Source organism: Dromiciops gliroides, chromosome 4 (assembly GCF_019393635.1).
Source record: "Dromiciops gliroides isolate mDroGli1 chromosome 4, mDroGli1.pri, whole genome shotgun sequence".
Taxonomy (NCBI): domain Eukaryota; kingdom Metazoa; phylum Chordata; class Mammalia; order Microbiotheria; family Microbiotheriidae; genus Dromiciops; species Dromiciops gliroides.
This window is the reverse complement of record NC_057864.1, coordinates 449,354,210-449,371,750: the sequence shown is the minus strand read 5'-3', so window position 1 is coordinate 449,371,750 and position 17,541 is coordinate 449,354,210. Positions and strand designations below refer to the sequence as shown.

At 43.1% G+C, this 17,541-nt stretch overlaps 1 protein-coding gene across 7 annotated transcripts in view; it reads right to left on the bottom strand.

Annotated features, from left to right (window-relative positions):
- The window catches only part of LOC122754441 (myomegalin-like), a 125,193-nt gene that overhangs the window by 55,126 nt on the left and 52,526 nt on the right, over positions 1-17,541 (bottom strand). For 6 of the 7 annotated variants that reach the window (XM_044002865.1, XM_044002864.1, XM_044002862.1 and 3 more), the window contains 3 exons: positions 11,104-11,192; positions 3,260-3,492; positions 692-1,142 (listed from right to left, as the gene is read on the bottom strand). In XM_044002865.1, the coding sequence (XP_043858800.1) occupies positions 692-1,142; positions 3,260-3,492; positions 11,104-11,192 (773 nt within the window). Of the gene's footprint in view, positions 1-691; positions 1,143-3,259; positions 3,493-9,306; positions 10,870-11,103; positions 11,193-17,541 lie in introns of those variants that run through there. The other variant, XM_044002867.1, reaches the window with a different exon arrangement.

The following is a 17,541-nucleotide window of genomic DNA, read 5'->3' as shown; positions in this document are numbered from 1 at the left end:
AGCTGGGTGACGCAGTGGATAAAGCACCGGCCCTGGATTCAGGAGGACCTGAGTTCAAATCCAGCCTCAGATACTTGACACTTACTAGCTGTGTGACCCTGGGCACTTAAAGTCACTTAACCCTCATTGCCCTACAAAAAATTTTTTTTAATAATTTAAGAAATTAACTCGGGCTATTCCCTGGAAGATCAAATACTGAAGCTTAAATACTTTGACCACAATTTTAATGAGAAGATGGGACTCATTGGAAAAGATTGAAGACCAAAGGAAAGGGGGAGGGTAGAGGATGAGATGGATAGATTGGGCCATGGAAACCAACTCTGGGAGATAGTAAAGGATAGAAGGGCCTGGCACTCTAGCTGCCCTAAATATGTAAATCATGTAAGAGTAAATCATTAAGACTAAATATATGTGGCATGAAAGCTAAATAGTCTCTAAAATCCTTTCTAATTCTGAGATCCTCGGATTAATGCCCCAACACACCCCTATCTTGATTTGAAAGTCAAGCTTGGGGGCGAGGCAGTAGAGAAACATTGTTTCCCTGGACAATGAGGAGGGTGGATCCAGGAGGGGAAAGTGATGCTGATTAACTACGGGAGACCCTACCTCCTTCAGCCCACTTCCACTAGCTTATCTACCAGTTAAGGACAGATAGAATGTTCAGGTTCCTCTCCCGGGAGCCTGTACTCACCTGGTGGCCCTCTTTGGGCTGTAAGTCAAGGACAGACACAAGGTCAAGGGTCTGGGGTCTGGAATGGGGCCTCTTTGACACGAGGTCTTCTGGAAGCTGGTCTCCCAGAGCCGAGGGCTTCCCAGGAGCCCAAACTACTTCAGTTTTCAGACGGTCGATCTCCTTGGCCAGGCGGACAATAAGCTGTGGGTTAAATTTACTGTCCCCTTCTTTGCTGTTTAAGGCCAGCTGCTCTTTGAGGAGGTTAATTACGGCACCGGCATTCCGTGGCTTCCCGCGCAGCTTTCTGACCTCAGCACAAAGGCTGTCTTCTTTCAAACCCCGTCCGGCATCCTCTCCCAGCCCCTCTTCCTTCTCCTTGTCTTCCTCCATTTCCCATGCTTCAGACATTGCTTCTCCCATCTGCTCCTTCAGCTCAGCATTCTCTAAGCACAGACTCAGCAAGGTGTTCCTACATTATAGACACACAGTACCAGGCTCAGAACCTCAACAAGCATTCTGAGATTTCCTTAACATAATCATATGGCAGCAGTCTATTCAAGAACCCAAAGTTTCATTCAGTAAGGGGCTTGAGGATGATCCCCTCAGTTCATGGATGAGAAAATCAACGCTCAGAGGCCGACCACTAACAAATAATGAATGGCAAGAGCCAGGACTAGACTATCAGGTCTTTTTTCTACAATGGGCAGGAAATCTGAGTCCTTGCAAATAAATCTTTAACTTCTCTCATAGGACAAAAAGCAAGAATATTCTTTCTTGGGACAAATTAATTCCTGTGAGTTTTAGGGGACTTTTTATGGTTCTCTCCCTGTGGTCACCCAGAGTATTGCAATAAAACTTGGGAAACTGAGTCACTGAGTCTTGTAATTCTTTTGGGACAACTCATGATCAATTTGACCCCAAATTCCAGCCCACATCAGAAGTGTTTTCTCAACAGATGATGACTGAGGTGAGGAAAGACAAATCACAATCAAACTCACAAAGTGTTCCAAAGAAACTAAGTTGCGTGTTTGTTTTTTCTAATACGTTATGGTTTTTTCTCTTTCATCCAACTCTTTATCAAGGCAATGAATGAATAGCAAAATGATTTGAATTTTACATTCTCTTTTTTACATTCTCTACTATTTCTCTCTCTCTCTCTCTCTCTCTCTCTCTCTCTCTCTCTCTCTCTCTCTCTCTCTCTCTCTCTCTCTCTCTCTCTCTGATAGGTAGGTAGATTAGCTAGATAGATTGAAAGGGGAGGAAGGGAGGAGACAGAGACACAGAGACCGGAGAGAAAGACAGAGAGACAAAGAGGACAGGGAGTGGACCTCTGATTTCATTGGTATAGGGAACTCCCTGGTGAGGAAATTTCCTCCACCAATACAGATTATCCCCTCTTCCGAATCTTAGTGTCCTAGAGAGTTGCCTAGAATCCTGAGGTTGCTTTGGGTCACAAAGCCAGCCTATGGAAGAGTTACCAGTTAAACCCAGGTCTTCTTGGCTTCAAGGACAGCTCTAGATCAAATATACATTTCATTCAGTCCTATGATTGCATCAATGTGAAAACCACTTCTCTTAATTCTAATCACCAACTCATCTACAACTTTTAGTCTTGGAGAGTGGCCCGGACCACGGAGAAGTCAAGTGACTTGCCCAGGGTCACATAGCTTGGACATATAAGAGGTGGGACTTGAATCCAGGTCTAAACAGCTCTCTATCCATTACACACCATGATATGCATGTATGTATATGTATATGCATACATACTTATGTATATGTATATGTATGCATCAGTACTATATTATACAGATAAGCCTATGGTTTAAGGGGTAGGGCACTGGGCTTGGAATCAGAAAGACCCTCAGGACTCAAAGCCCATCTCAGGCACTTTGTGACCCTAGGCAAGTCACTTAAGCTTTTCTGTGCCTCAGTTTCCTCATCTGTAAAATGAGAGGGGTGGACTAGAAGACTTCTGCAGTCCCTTCCACCTCTAAGTTTCTGAGCCTAGGACCCTAAGCCCAGCACTCTATTCACTATGACATCCTGATCTCTATTTCTTAGCTAGGTTTCTGTCCCAAATGTAGATAACAATGTATTAACCTCGGTCTGCCTTTGTTTCCTCTACTATCAAAAGGCCTAAGGGCAGCGAGGTGGCGCATTGGATAGAGCACTGGCCCTGGATTCAGAAGGACCTGAGTTCAAATCCGGATTCAGATACTTAACACTTACTAGCTGTGTGACCCTAGGCAAGTCACTTAACCCCAACTGCCTCACCAAAAAAAAAAAATAAAAAAGAAAGAAAGAAAGAAAAAAAAAAAAGAAAAGGCCTAATAACTCCCAGCATTGTGAGGATCAAATGAGATAATATTTGTTAAGCATTTAGCACAGTACCCTGGCACCTAGGAGGTGCTTATTAAATGTTTGTTTCCTCCCTCCCAGAACCTCGGTCTGTCCCCGACCTGCCAAGCAAGGCCAGTGCTCTTTCTGCTGTACCTCAGTGCCTCCCCAAGCTGGGGCAGAGCCAGCCTCTCAGAGACACTGGCTCTCGCCTGGGAGACTCCTCCTTTCTAGGTGCCTGTTTCTGACCTGATATGGGAAACAGAGGAGAATCCTGCTTCCTCAGTCTGGGCTTTCAGATCCTTCAGCTCCCCTTCAGCTCTCCTCTTCTGTTCCAGGTGCTGCTGGATCTCCGCCTTCAGGCAGAGTACTTCCTCCTCCAGGCCACTGCTTTTGTCTCCTCGAGTTGGGGAAGGAGGAGGACCATTAGAATGTGGGGTCTCCTCGGTCCCCAGGCTTTTCTCTGAAGCCTCTTTGATGTACTGAAAAGAAACCAAAGTTTAAACTAGTTAGGTCACCTACCCAAACTGAGAGTAACCCCAGCCTGGGGGCAGCTAGGTGGTGCAGTGGATAAAGCACCGGCCCTGGATTCAGGAGGACCTGAGTTCAAATCCGACCTCAGACACTTGACACTTACTAGCTGTGTGACCCTGGGCAAGTCATTTAACCCTCATTGCCCCGCAAAAAACAAAGAAAGAAAGAAAGAAAGAAAGAAAGAAAGAAAGAAAGAAAAAAGAGTATCCACAGACTGAAGGGATGACAGTGAAGACCACACCAAGAAGAAAGGAGTAGTTAGACCCCATGACCTGTTCTTTCTTGCCAAGTGCATCCTTGGCCCGTAGAGATAGCAATACATAAGGGCATTGAATGGACCTTGTGGGGTGGGGAACGGACATACCAGACAAAAAAGGAGAGGCGCTGCCATTGGACAGTTCACTTGAGGATGACTGCTGTCCTGTTCTGGGAGCCAGTCAATGAAGATGAAAGCATTATTTTTTGTTTGTTTTAAAGGAGAAGAGAGGGTGGGGCTCAAACTAGTTTGAGGCGTGAGAACACACCCCTTCTCTTGGTTCCACTGTTTGAAAGTCCACCTTGAGTAGCTTCCAAACAAAAGAAAAGAAAGAATAAGAGTATCACTAGTACATCATGGGTACACAAAAAGCAAAAATAACCCTAGGATTCTTGACGATTTAACAAAAGAGATGGGGGGCGGGGCAGGTACTTAGGCGGACAAAAGAATGATGTGAAGTCACAGAATCATGGAATCAGAATGTTTAACTGAAAGGAACCAGAGGAAACCATTTAGTGTCAGGCAGATGAACAGAGTCAAGCTACTCGGGACAGATGGGCTTGTATCCTCTTCCTCAAAAACTTCAGGGACACACAGACACAGACACAGACACAGACACACATACAGACATACACGGGCCTGTGCATGTGCCTGGAATTCACTCTCTCCTCACTTCTACCCTCTTAGAGTCTCTGATTTCATTCAAGGTTCAGCTCAAGGGCCATTTAATACAGGAAGTCTTTCCTTATTTCCCCAGCTGTCTTCCCCTTTGAAAAACCTTGTATTTATTGTGCGTGTGTCTATACATACATGTGTATGTATTTGTGTTTACATATGTGCGTATATATATACACACACACACACACACACACACACACACCCCTTTTCTCCCCATTTACACAAATACTCCTTGAGATAAAATGTGAGTCCTTTGAGGAAGTTACTCTTTAGTTTCCTCTGAGCTATTACAGTGTGAGGCACATGGAATAGCATCCTACTGATTGATTTCAACTCGATGTTAAGTCGTTTTCAGTCATGTCTGACTCTTCATGACCCCATTTGGGGGTTTTCTTAGCAAAAATACTGGGGTGGTTTGCCATATCTTTCTCCAGCTCATTTTTTAGATGAGGAAATGGAGGCAAAAAGGGTGAAGTGACTTGGTCACATAGCTAGTAAGTATCTGAGGGTGGATTTGAACTCAGGTCTTCCTGACTCCAGGCTCAGCACTCTGTCTACCACCATGCCCCCCAGCTGCCCTGTGGCATCTTAGGCAAATTATTTCACCTCTGAACCTATTTCTTTATGTATATAAAAGGGAGAAAATACTTGAGTGAAAAGGATGTGAGAAACCATCCGGTCCAATTCCCTCATTCTACAAATGAGGAAACTAAGGCACAAAGTGTTTATGTGACTTGTCAAAGATTGTGAGCTACTGAGGCAAAATCTGAACTCAGCTGCTTGGCCTTGCCTTAACCTGAATGCTGTAAGTCCTTGCTAACCTGATTATATTCAAGTATATGTTACAGAGTGTTCTAGGGTCTACAAAGCAAAATAGGCTTGGTCCTGCCAACCTTTCAAAGCTATCTTGCTCTATCTCTTCTCCTGTTTCACAGTCAAATTTCCTAAACAAGTATTCTATATTCATTGTCCCTACTTTTTCATCCCACTCTTTTCTTTTTCTTTCTTTCTTTCTCTCTTTCTTTCTTTCTTTCCTTCTTTCTTTCCTTCTTTCTTTTTTTTTTGGTGGGGCAATCGGGTTTAAGTAACTTGCCCAGGGTCACACAGCTAGTAAGTGTCAAGTGTCTGAGGCTGGATTTGAACTCAGGTCCTCCTGACTTCAGAGCCAGTACTCTATCTACTGCACCACCTAGCTGCCCCACATCCCCCTCATTTTAAAACCCTTTGCTAGCTGGCTCTTTACCCTACCATTTGAATGGAAATGATCTCGTCAATGTTGCCAGTTGTTAGGTTGTGTTTTGTTTTTCATCCTTTAAACATGTTTGTCAGGATTTGACACTGATAAGGGTGCCCTCCCTCATATTTTACCAGTATAACCAGAACATTGCTCTCTTGCTACTCCTGCCTGATGACTTCTCCTCAGTTCCTTTGTTTAATCATCATTTATCTTCTATCCACTAAGTTTGAGTATCCCCCAATGCTGGGTTTCTCCTCTCCTCTCCTCTCCTCTTTTCTCCTCTCCTCTCCTCTCCTCTCCTCTCCTCTCCTCTCCTCTCCTCTCCTCTCCTCTCCTCTCCTCTCCTTTTCCCTCCTCTCCACTCTCTTCCACTTCCCTCCCCTCTCCTCCCCTCCCATCTCCTCTCCCCTCCTCTTCTTTACACCTTCTGTCAATGATCAGATCCTCTGAGCTCAATTCTTATCTCTATATAGATGATTTCTATATCTATATATCCTGTCTTCATACCTCTCCTGAGTTCCACTGTTTCATGTCCAACTGCCTGCTAGACATCATGGCTGCTGATATGTTCCAAAGGCATCTGATGTTCAGCCTGTCCAAAAATGGAACTCACTATCTTCTCCTCTAAACTGCCCCATCCTCAAAATATGCTTCTATTTCTGCTGAGGGCACCATCACTGCTATTAGGAGTCATTCTTGATGCTTTTCTCCTTTACTTTCCCCCCATCAGTAGCTTCATGCCTTTGTCCTGTTCTGACCAATAACATGCCACTACCCTGGCTCATCACCTCTTGCTTTGTGTCTCTCTGCTTCAAGTCTTGCCCCGCTCTAATCCATCCTCTGACCTAGCTGCCAAAATAATCTAAGACTATTAAGCATAAAGATCTGTCCATGTTACTCTCCATTTCAGTAACATTCAGTAACTCTTATCATTTCTAAGATCAAACACAAACTCACCAGCTTAGTATTAGAAGACCTCCTGCTTCTCACCTATCTCCCCAGATTTATTTCTAATTCCTCCCCTCTTTATACACTGTCCATTTTGTTTATTTATTGAGAGGCAATGTGGGTTAAGTGACTTGCCCAGGGTCACACAGCTAGTTAAGTGTCAAGTGTCTGAGGTCAAATTTGAACTCAGGTCCTCCTGAATCCAGGGCTGGTGCTTTATCCACTGCGCCACCTAGCTGCCCCTGCTGTTACTTTAACTCAGCATTCTATCTGCCATGCTCATGCCTTCTCTGCTCCGTAGAATCCCAACTTTCTCCAAGGCTCAATCTGGCAGCTGCTTTCTGTGGGAAGCTTTTTCTCAGGTCCTTAGTTATCAAGGTAAGTCATTCCATCTCTCAGCTCTGGGCATTTTCTTTGGCTGTTCCCTGTGCTTGGAATGCTCTTCTTCCTCATCTCTGTCTCTTGCCTTCCCTGGCTTCCTTTTAAGTCCAAACTAAAATCCCACTTTTAGCAGAAAGCCTTTCTCAATCTCCCTTCATCCTAGTGTCTTACCTCTCTTTTTTTTTTTCAAGAGTTAGGCTTTTAAGCATTTATTAAGGAGAATAAGAATTTGGTAAAGAGAGAGAGAAAGGCCTAGATTCCTATCTACTACAGGGAGAGCACATTTCTAGCTCCCTTCTCCGCCAGAGTCCCCAGGAAAGAGCTGTCTTACCTCTCTTAATAAATAATTCCCTATTTATCCTGCATATATAGCTTCTAGCTTTGTTCACATGTTGTCTCCATCATTAGATTGGGAGCTCCTTGAGGGAAGGGACCTTTGACTTTTTTTGTAACCCCAGGGTTTAGTGCAGTGCCTGGCAACATAGTAAACACTTAATAAATATTTATTAACTGACTGAGTCCTCTCCCTTCCAGAATTCTCTACATTTGGTTGGGGTTTTTTTCTTTTCTTTTTCTTTTTCTTTCTTTTTTTCTTTTTGCAGGGCAATGAGGGTTAAGTGATTTGCCCAGAGTCATACAGCTAGTAACTGTCAAGTGTCTGAGGCTAGATTTGAATTCAGGTCCTCCTGAATCCAGGGCCAGTGCTTTATCCATTGTGCCACCTCACTGCCCCCATCTAATGTATTGTATCTCTCAGTGGAATGTAAGTTTCCTGAAAGGAGGAATCATTTTTTTGTTTCTGTATCTGCAAGATCTAATAACAGTGCTATGTACATAATAGGTACCAGCATTTGTTGTTGAAATGAATTACAAGGGTCATCTTTTTCTTTCTTCTTTTGAAGAGCCATAACAATTAGAGAAAAATGGCAGGAATCCCCTTAGGACCTACTCTTCCCATGGAGGCTAACTGACCACTTTGGGAGAAAATTTTAGAAAGAATTCACCTTCCAGGTAAATATTGGACCAGATTATCTCTAACTTCCCCTCTAGCTCTCAGAGTCTATGATTTTACTAGTCAACATTCCCATTCAGTATTATTTTGAAATAACCAAAGTAGATGAATATATTGAAAACTGTGGGGGGAAATAAAATTAAAAACAAAAAATTAAAAACAAAACAAAACAAAAAAACAACTGTAGGGGCATCTAGGTGGTGCAGTAATAGAACATTGGCTCTGGAGTTAGGACGACCTTGTGAGTTCAAACCTGTCCTCAGACATTTTCTAGCCATGTGACCCTGGGCAAATCACTTAACCCCAGTTGCCTCTAAAAACAAAACAAGATGTAGTTATCATCTAGGGGAGGTAGGAATATCTTATTTCCCTCTTTTAAAGATGTGTGTATGTATTTGGAAAGTTGGTTTTTGTGTCTTTACCCTTTCTAATTTTAGTCTGTCCAATCTTCTTGTCCTAGGACTGGACAATTTCTTTATAGTCATTGTGTGTGTGTGTTGTTGTGTTTTTTTTTTCTAACTTTGCCCATGGCTTTTTGGTTTCTGTAGGGTTCTGGTTTCTTGTCATGCTGCCTAGTAAAATACATTGTGTTTTCATAGGAGCCTTTGGTCCTCTTTTTTTGGAACCCCTGTGACTCAGTTCCTTTCATTGGATCTTTCCTAAAGAATGATCCATATGTATTTTTTTAAATTGTTTTCCTCTACTGTCTTTTCGTTATCTTACCAACTTCTGATTTCCCTTCTCTTTGGCTCCTGAATATAAAAACCCAGATAATTTCTTCCCCATTAGGATGAATGACTGTCCTAGTTTGTTAGTCTAGCCTAGTCCTAGGAAATTGTCTTTGTTACACCCCCAAATTCTATTCGATGATGTGATCTATTGATATACTTATCAAACCTGCGTAAGTCTATTAAGTTACCTAATACGCCTTGAATCCATTGGTGAAGAGGTAGCACTCTGACAAAATGGGAAGAAATGAACCTCAGGAAATAAGGCATCCTGGAAGCTGTGGGTAGTGGGTGGCTTGATAGGGCAGCAAAAGGTCAAGCGTCTTAATAGAATGCTAAAGGGGTACTTAAGAGGTTCTGGGAGCATGTATCAAGCCCATCATCCAGGGCTGCAACCAAGAAAAAAAAGGTATTGTAGACCCAGCCTCAAGTGGTTATTTCCCTAGAGGCAAATGAACACATCTTGGAGCATTGTGACACCATGAGGTTAAGACAAAACAAGCTTTATTGCATTGTCAGCAGGGGAAATCACATCCTGCAGACCACTGGGTTTCAAAGGGAGTTTACAAAGATTCATAATCCCTGGCTTCCTGATATACATACTGAGTTTCAAGAAAAGTCAACAGCATCATGTGATAACAGCAATTTAAGAGGCTCTTCATGAATAGGCCTGCCTGGTCCTTCAAGAATCAGTCTCTGATCAAATCAACCTGATTCTGAACTATTCAATCATTTAATAAATATTTCCTAATCCACCTAGCGGGTATGGAGGGTGGGTGGGTACAATACTGGAGGGGAAGGAGATACAGATGCTAAAGAAGCAGCGACTATGAGGAACAGGAGTTTCCTAGAGGTTAGACTAACTTTCTCAAAGTGGGTCAGAACCCTCTCTATATTATGGGGAGGAAGACCAAAGAGGCAATGACCTGCATATTGGCTTCCCTAGGATAATACCATTTCAAAGGAGGATTCTAAGGCCTATTAAGCCTTGGGCCAAATCCCCTTGGGGTGGTTTATTTGCATCCTCAGTATCTCCTTCCAACCTTATTTCCTCTAAATTCTAAGACTGGCCCTAGTCACAATCCTTACAATGAGTGTTCTTGGGGACTCTTTGGCTAATCCAATAATGGGCACTCTCACTTATCTTGTAGGGACCCCTAGTCCAGGACTGAAAGAGCCAACCAAAAATAAATAGAAGGACCAGTCTCAATAGGCATAGTTGAAGACAGAAACCTGGGTTAGTAATATGGAAAGTTCGAGAGAGACATTTCATGTGTAAGAAGGAGGGCATTTCACGAAGGAGTTCAAGGGAAGAGTCAAAGTTGGATATAACCAAGCAACAGAAAGAGGACCAAGGTGTAAGGTGAAGAAGCCTCACTGGGAAAGTGGGGCAGGCTTCCGGGAAGGCCATCTCTGAAGCTAACACATGTGAAATTAGCATCTCAAGAGGTCAAACTTAGAGGGAAGGTTCCATCCATAAAATGAAGTAGCCCGAGGAAGCCACCATCTTCTCCCCATCACAACTACTTTTTTTTTTTTCCAGGGTAGAAAGAATTTAGTCACTGGGGGAAGGAAGAGACTTCAAAGCATATTCTCTGGCTCTTACAATGTGGGGCAATTATTTTGAGTCATGCCAAATCCTGGCATAGGAGAGATTAAACGCATGTGGGATCGGGGAAGAAGGAAGGTGCCCTTGTTCTGGTGGTGAGTGCCACGGGATGTGTCTTTGGCCCAGGTCCTTGTTTGGCATGGGGCATTTATTCTCAGACACATCAAGTGTAGTAGACAGACATAAGGCACACGTTTGCAAATAGGCCAGTCCTGTGGATAGAGACTAGGCTGCCTCTGCCACACAGTTGTAAATAAGTCATAGCTCTCAAGGCGTGTTCTTGCCTTACTATTTGCAGCTAGTCAGGAGGTGCTGGTAGCTCCGTAAAGAGCCTGTCAGATTCCACTGAACAGGTAGCACGCAGCCTCCCAGAGTTACTCAGTGCCTCTTCAGGAAGTAGTCCCACATCCTGCTTGATTCCCCAGAGTCCCTTGAAGTCACCCTTCTGGCTACAAGAGACCAAAGGGGCCTCTGCCCTGGGAAATGTAAGAGAATTCTTGAAGCTGCTGGTGCAGAGAGGAGGGGTGAAGAAGGGAGAGGCAAATGGGGGAGAATAAGTTTTTTAAAAAGAACACAAAGAGAAAACACTGGCAGGTTGTTTCAGTCCAAATGTTGCCTTTTCAGCTGCCATAGGCCCCAGGAGATTATCAGACTCCCAAAGGGTAGTGTATCTCCCCCCCTGGGTACCCCAGGACCTGGCGCTGACTTACTTGCTGGTGGGTATTGTGTATGGCTTCCTCTTCAATACTGTCAGTGAATTCGGTGCTAGCATCTTCGGTGTCCTCACCCACAACTGTGCCTGAAAGAAAGGACCAAAAAAAAAAAAGGTGACTCCCCAAGCAGCAATTACACTCACATTCCTCAGATTGCTGTCTCTGATCTCCTGCCTCCCCTATTCACCGTCCAGCCTCATCCCCGACCAGTACAAATGTCCTTGAAGGAAGAAGAAGAAGAAGAAGAAGAAGAAGAAGAAGAAGAAGAAGAAGAAGAAGAAGAAGAAGAAGAAGAACAAGAACAAGAACAAGAACAAGAAGAAGAACAAGAACAAGAACAAGAACAAGAAGAAGAACAGGAACAAGAACAAGAACAAGAACAAGAACAAGAAGAACAAGAAGAACAAGAACAAGAACAAGAACAAGAACAAGAACAAGAAGAAGAACAAGAAGAACAACAAGAAGAAGAAGAACAAGAAGAAGAAGAAGAAGAAGAAGAAGAAGAAGAAGAAGAAGAAGAAGAAGAAGCCACACCTGCAGGCTGGCCTTCTTCTACTAGAACTTTTGCATTTATTTGCACTGCCATCGACACCCTTGTAAGACACCAGGTCTTGGACTCACCATGACAGCAGGCAAGTGAACACAGATGCTGACCAGGAGCCAGAAAACATGGGTTTTCTTCCCAGTTCAGTCATTGTCTCCCTGTATAATAATTTCACTTTCTCCATCAATAAACTGGGACCAAAATCCAACCTATCTGCTTAGAAACACTGGGTCCTAAGAAGACTCAAGCCTTAGGCTTGGTTTGTAGGATGCCTGTTGATTGAAATGCCCTACAACTTATCTTCCTGGGGAAATGGAAACTTCCTTGGATTTTCCTTGTCTAGAGGGCTTCACTCTCACAACTCCCTATTTCTTTATGGTTTTTCTTTCCCCAAGTGAGGGTCAATCCAAACTGGAAAATCCTTCCCCTTCTCAAGCCTGGTCTGTTATCTCGTCAGCAGGGGAATCCCTCGACTTCTCTGGGAAACCACTTTTCTGATAGGTCTTTTGTGAAGGATGCTCCTCCCTTCACCAGTCTGTTACACTGATTTCCCAACCATTCTGGACTAGACCAGTGTGTGATCAGTGATGATGACAAATACCTACTGGCTCTGCAGAAGGTGACGGGAACTCCAGTGACAAAGAAATTTACAGTTAGAGAGGGTTCTGACCCACTTTGAGAAAGTTAGTCTAACCTCTAGGAAACTCCTGTTCCTCATAGTCGCTGCTTCTTTAGCATCTGTATCTCCTTCCCCTCCAGTATTGTACCCACCCACCCTCCATACCCGCTAGGTGGATTAGGAAATATTTATTAAATGATTGAATAGTTCAGAATCAGGTTGATTTGATCAGAGACTGATTCTTGAAGGACCTTTAACAACTAGTTTAATCCCCTTCATTTTACTGATGGGGAAACCAAAATTCCCAGAGTAATTGTCAGAACCAAGATATGACACCTGGATGGACAAATTCTTTGGTGCCTTTATGTATAGATAGAAAGGTATTGTGCCTCTCCCTACATTGTGACAGTCCCCCATCTGTACCTGCTTAACTGAAACCATCATTTCCTCTGTCATCTCATCTCATAAATACTCTGCTCTTGCCTTCTCCACCTGGGAAATGAGGGACACTGCCCTTGAACCCAAACATGCTTGGAGGAAAGCTTCAATATGACTAACAAGGGAAATTTTGAATCTCGGCTAAGGAGATTCACAAGGAGAGATGGCATTACTCTGGTTGCTTGTTTCCAAAGTCCTGGTCTTTGTGACTCCAAAGGACTGGATAGTGATAAATTTGCCTGTTTCTAGGAATTCCTCTCACACTGAGTCTCACAGAACAGCATTACCTACAGCAGCAGGTGGCTTGGCAGCTACTGGGAGCAGAATCTTCATTGAAGGTTCTCCCGTGTCGGTGCTTTGTCAGCCAAGTTACACCATTGTGGCTCAATAGACCACAGTGCTTTGACAAGGCCAAGGAAGGAAACTTTTGCTTGACTCTACAGAATCGCTAAAAGGGCTTTCTTTTTCTTTTTCCCCTCAGTGGTGGGGGATGGAAGAAAATTGTGTTAATTGGGGGGAGGAGGGGGAATGCATTTAAAAAATAAGATCACATTTGCATTATGAAGCAGACAGACACACTACCAATGCTCTTTCTAGCAAATCAGGCCTAGAGTTATTTCACTGGAATGGTCCCTGGGGAGAAATCAATGTTTCTGCTTCAGGGCCTTTCCAACCTAATTAAATTGGGCTTTGCCAGTGAGTGCCCAATTACTTACTTACTTTTTGTTTCATCTTTCTTCATAAGACAGTGCAAATTGGAGCTTTACTTTTTTATAATTCCCATAAAGAGAACTGATCTACTTTAGTTGTAGAAGGATGACTGAAACAAGGTCTCTTGTTATAATTTTTGAAAGTTATAGGGTTCATGTGGTGGTGGGGTAAGGGAAGGGAGCTCAAATTCATAACTTAGCTCTGAGAACAGAAGCTTCATCCCATGCATGTCAGGTGCACTGTCTATGCTGTGTGACCTTGAGCAAGTCACTTAACCCTGTTTGTCTCAGTTTCCTAATCTGTCAAATGAGCTGGAGAAGGAAATGGCAAACCACTCCATTATCTCTGCCAAGAAAACCCCAAATGGGGTCACGAAGAGTCAGAGATGATTAAAACAATTGAACAACAATAACATCTTCCCTCATCTTTCATCTTACATATGTCTTTAAGAGTATGACCCTCTTTCCTGAGAATTTCCATTACTAAGCTTTTCTCAAGCAGCAAAATTACCTACTTTTTTTTTACCTATTATTATCTAAGTAGTTCTTCCTTCTAAAATAGACTAAAACCCAAAGAAGTGGTCTGTGACCATATTTTACGATTTATACTTTGTTGTTTCTATTTTTCTAAGGAAGTAGGATTATGGTCTAGGGCTCTGATTCTCAGAGTGTGGTTCAAGGATCACTGTGGATCCTTGATCAGGCTATGTGGTGAAGACTGGACTTAGATTCAGGAAGACCTGAGTTCAAATCCTGCCCCAGACATGGACTTTGAGCCTGGGCAAGTCACCAGAGCTCTCTCAGCCTGAGTTTCAGCATTGCTAAAATGAGGCTAATAAATAGCACATACCTCACAGAGTTTTAATGAGGATCACATGAGATAACACATTTGAAGCATTAACTTTAAGTGATTGGGGCAGCTAGGTGGCCCAGTGGATAAAGTACCAGCCCTGGATTCAGGAGTACCTGAGTTCAAATCCGGCCTCAGACACTTGACACTTACTAGCTGTGTGACCCTGGGCAAGTCACTTAACCCCAATTGCCTCACCCACAAAAAAGAAGGAAAAAAAAACCTTTAGGTGATCTGGGTCAGGCCATAGAGTTTATCCAATGTTATTTTAGGGCAATTTTCTTTTCTATTAAAATCTGGTTCTCTTCTATTTTCTTGTCATGGGGTGGAGGTGACCTCGAAGGCTAAGTTAAGATAGTCCAAGTGCTGGCTAGTCGGTCCAGCCCCAGGCCAGAAGGCCTTCAAGGATGGACTGTATGTCTCGTCAACACTGGAAGACTCTTCTAGTTTGGAGAAGCTCGCTCATCTCAAGAAGGCTGGCCACCAGCTGATGAATTTTATTTTGCCAAACCAAATTATAAAGATCCTCTGCTAAGGTGTGGAAGGATTGCTATCTGCGTTGGTAGAGTGAAGAATAGAACTTGTGAAAGTGTGGATCTTTTGAAGTGTATTGGTCCATCACTAACTTGAATACGCACACAAAGCAGGCACATACACCTCTTTGGTTACATAAGTACAAGGATTTGAAAATGTTTTTTAAAAGTCTCAACATGATACAAGAGGAAAGTATCATATTGCTATGACTTGGACAAAAGATCCACAATTGTTTTTGGTGCTGCTTTCTTTCTTTCTTTCTTTTTTTTTTTTGGTGCTGCTTTCTTAATAGGTCTTCTTAACGAGTAAGGCACATACTAGAAAGTTCCAAGGGCGGCTGTTAAATTAGGGCCCAGGGGCAGCTAGGTGGCGCAGTGGATAGAGCACTGGCCTTGGATTCAGGAGTACCTGAGTTCAAATCCGGCCTCAGACACTTAACACTAGCTGTGTGACCTTGGGCAAGTCACTTAACCCCAGTTGCTTCACCAAAAAAAAAAAAGTTTAAAAAAATAAATAAATAAATTAGGGCCCAGACTTCCTCTAGGGAGGAAGGAGAAGACTTCTCTACTTGATAACCTTGATAAATCCTGTTTAAATCCTTTCCCTTCTCAGTGTCTTTTTTATTATCTTAAATTTATTTAATTTGTAATTTGTGGAATAAAACCAGTATTTCCATGACACGATAAAAAAAAGATGACTGCACATGAAACTGCAAACCTATTATGTACAACTTGCTATTCATATTACATATATCATGAAGTTGTCACGTACATCTTTTTTCTCTTTTTTTTCTTCCCTCCCCCCTACCACCCTGCCCTAGAGATGGCTAACACAAATAGGTATATAGTGTCTTCGTTTGCCCCTAGATGCCAGAAAGGGGAAGCTAGATGCTTAAGTGCCTAGAGAACCAGGCCTAGAGTCAGAAAGACACATCTTTTCAAGTTCAAATCTGGTCTCCAGCTCATTTGACATATGAGGAAACTGAGGCAAATGGGGTGAAGTGACTTGCTCAGGATCACACAGCTAGTAAGTGTCTGAGGCTGGATTTGAACTCAGGAAGATGAGTCTTCCTGACTCCAGGCCAGGCACTGTATCCAGTGTACTTCCTAGCTGTTCACAAGGAGGTCCTAGGCTCTTAATTTAAAGTAAATACTTCCCCAACACAGTTTCTTGGCCTGCCAGCTCAGGATGGATTCCAAGATTTATCTCTTCCTGAATTCCAACCCTCTTATCCTAGGATATCTTAGAAAAATGTCCACTTGAATTCCATTCTCAAGCAACACTTTGGCTACTGTCTAAAAGGTGAGGACCTCACATTTCCGCACCCTCCTGCCGTTTACGAGCGATTGTTCTAAGCCAGAGTGACCCTCCTCCACGCAGTTGTACTGTCACCTGCTGCTATTCCCTGAAGAAACATCAGAAAGCTCTCCTTTGCCCTTTCTACAATGGGCTCCAAATTGCTCCATAATCTCCCCTGGTAGAGACCAGTACCACTATCTAGTCATCCTGGTGGTGTTGGCAGAACGGCCAACTGCCATTCAAAATAGCTACTTGGATTTCTGTTATTTCCTGAGTCTCTTCAATGGCTTCCTCTGGTAACCTGGAAGTCTTACGAGCTTGTAAATTATGGAAGGACTTCTTGAGTGACGGCCTTCCTCTGCTCTGCTCTAGCGCTACCTCATTTATTACCATTCACAATCTGACTTGGGGAGATCTGAAATCCCGGGAAACATTCCAGAAAGATGATCGCTTTTCCAAAAGGATAATTAAAACGATTTAATTGTTAATAAACCATAGTCAGAGAGACTTTAGTTCCTCCCGAGTTTCTGTTTTCTCCATAAAGGACACAAGTGGTATTTTCCATGTTTCTGCTGGATGCACGGGAGCAGAGTAGTTCATGTTTATATAGCACGTTGTACATTCTGCACAACACACCAGAACAAGTATTATCTATTTTGCAGAGAGGAAATTATTCTACAGCTACTAAGAACCGTGGTTCAAAACTGGGATTCACTCTGTCCAACTGACCTTCCTAAAGCATAGGTGTAACCACTTACAGGGTCAACTATAAAATCCCATTTAGGGGCAGCTAGGTGGCGCAGTGGATAAAGCACCAGCCCTGGATTCAGGAGGACCTGAGTTCAAATCCGGCCTCAGACCCTTGACACTTACTAGCTGTGTGACCCTGGGCAAATCACTTAACCCCAGTTGCCTCACTAAAAAAAAAAAAAAAAATCCCATTTGGCTTTTGAAGCCCTTTCATAACCTGATTCCTTCCTACTTTTCCAGTCTTCTTACACCCTACTCATCCCCAATATACTATATGACCCAGTGACATTAACCTCTTTGTTTCTCACATAAGATACTCTATTTCTCCAGATATTTTCACTGCCTGTCCATACCCATACTTGGAATTCTCCCCCTCCTGGTCTGTCTCCTGGCTTCATTCAGGTCTCAGATAAAACCCAACTTTCTACAGGAAGTCTTTCCTGATCTCCCTTAATGTTAAGGTCGTCTCTGCTGATCATTTCTCATTTATCCTGTATGTGTTTGTTTCTACAATTCTTTGAAGGTGGCCCCTTCCCATTAGACTGTGAACTCCATGACAACAGGGGCTCTTTTGCTTCTTTGTATCTTCAGAGCTTGGCATAGTACCTGATGCTTAATAAATATTGATGGACTTTGAGTCCACTACTTTGTACTACACCAAGCTCTCTCTCTCTCTCAAGCAGATCCTGCC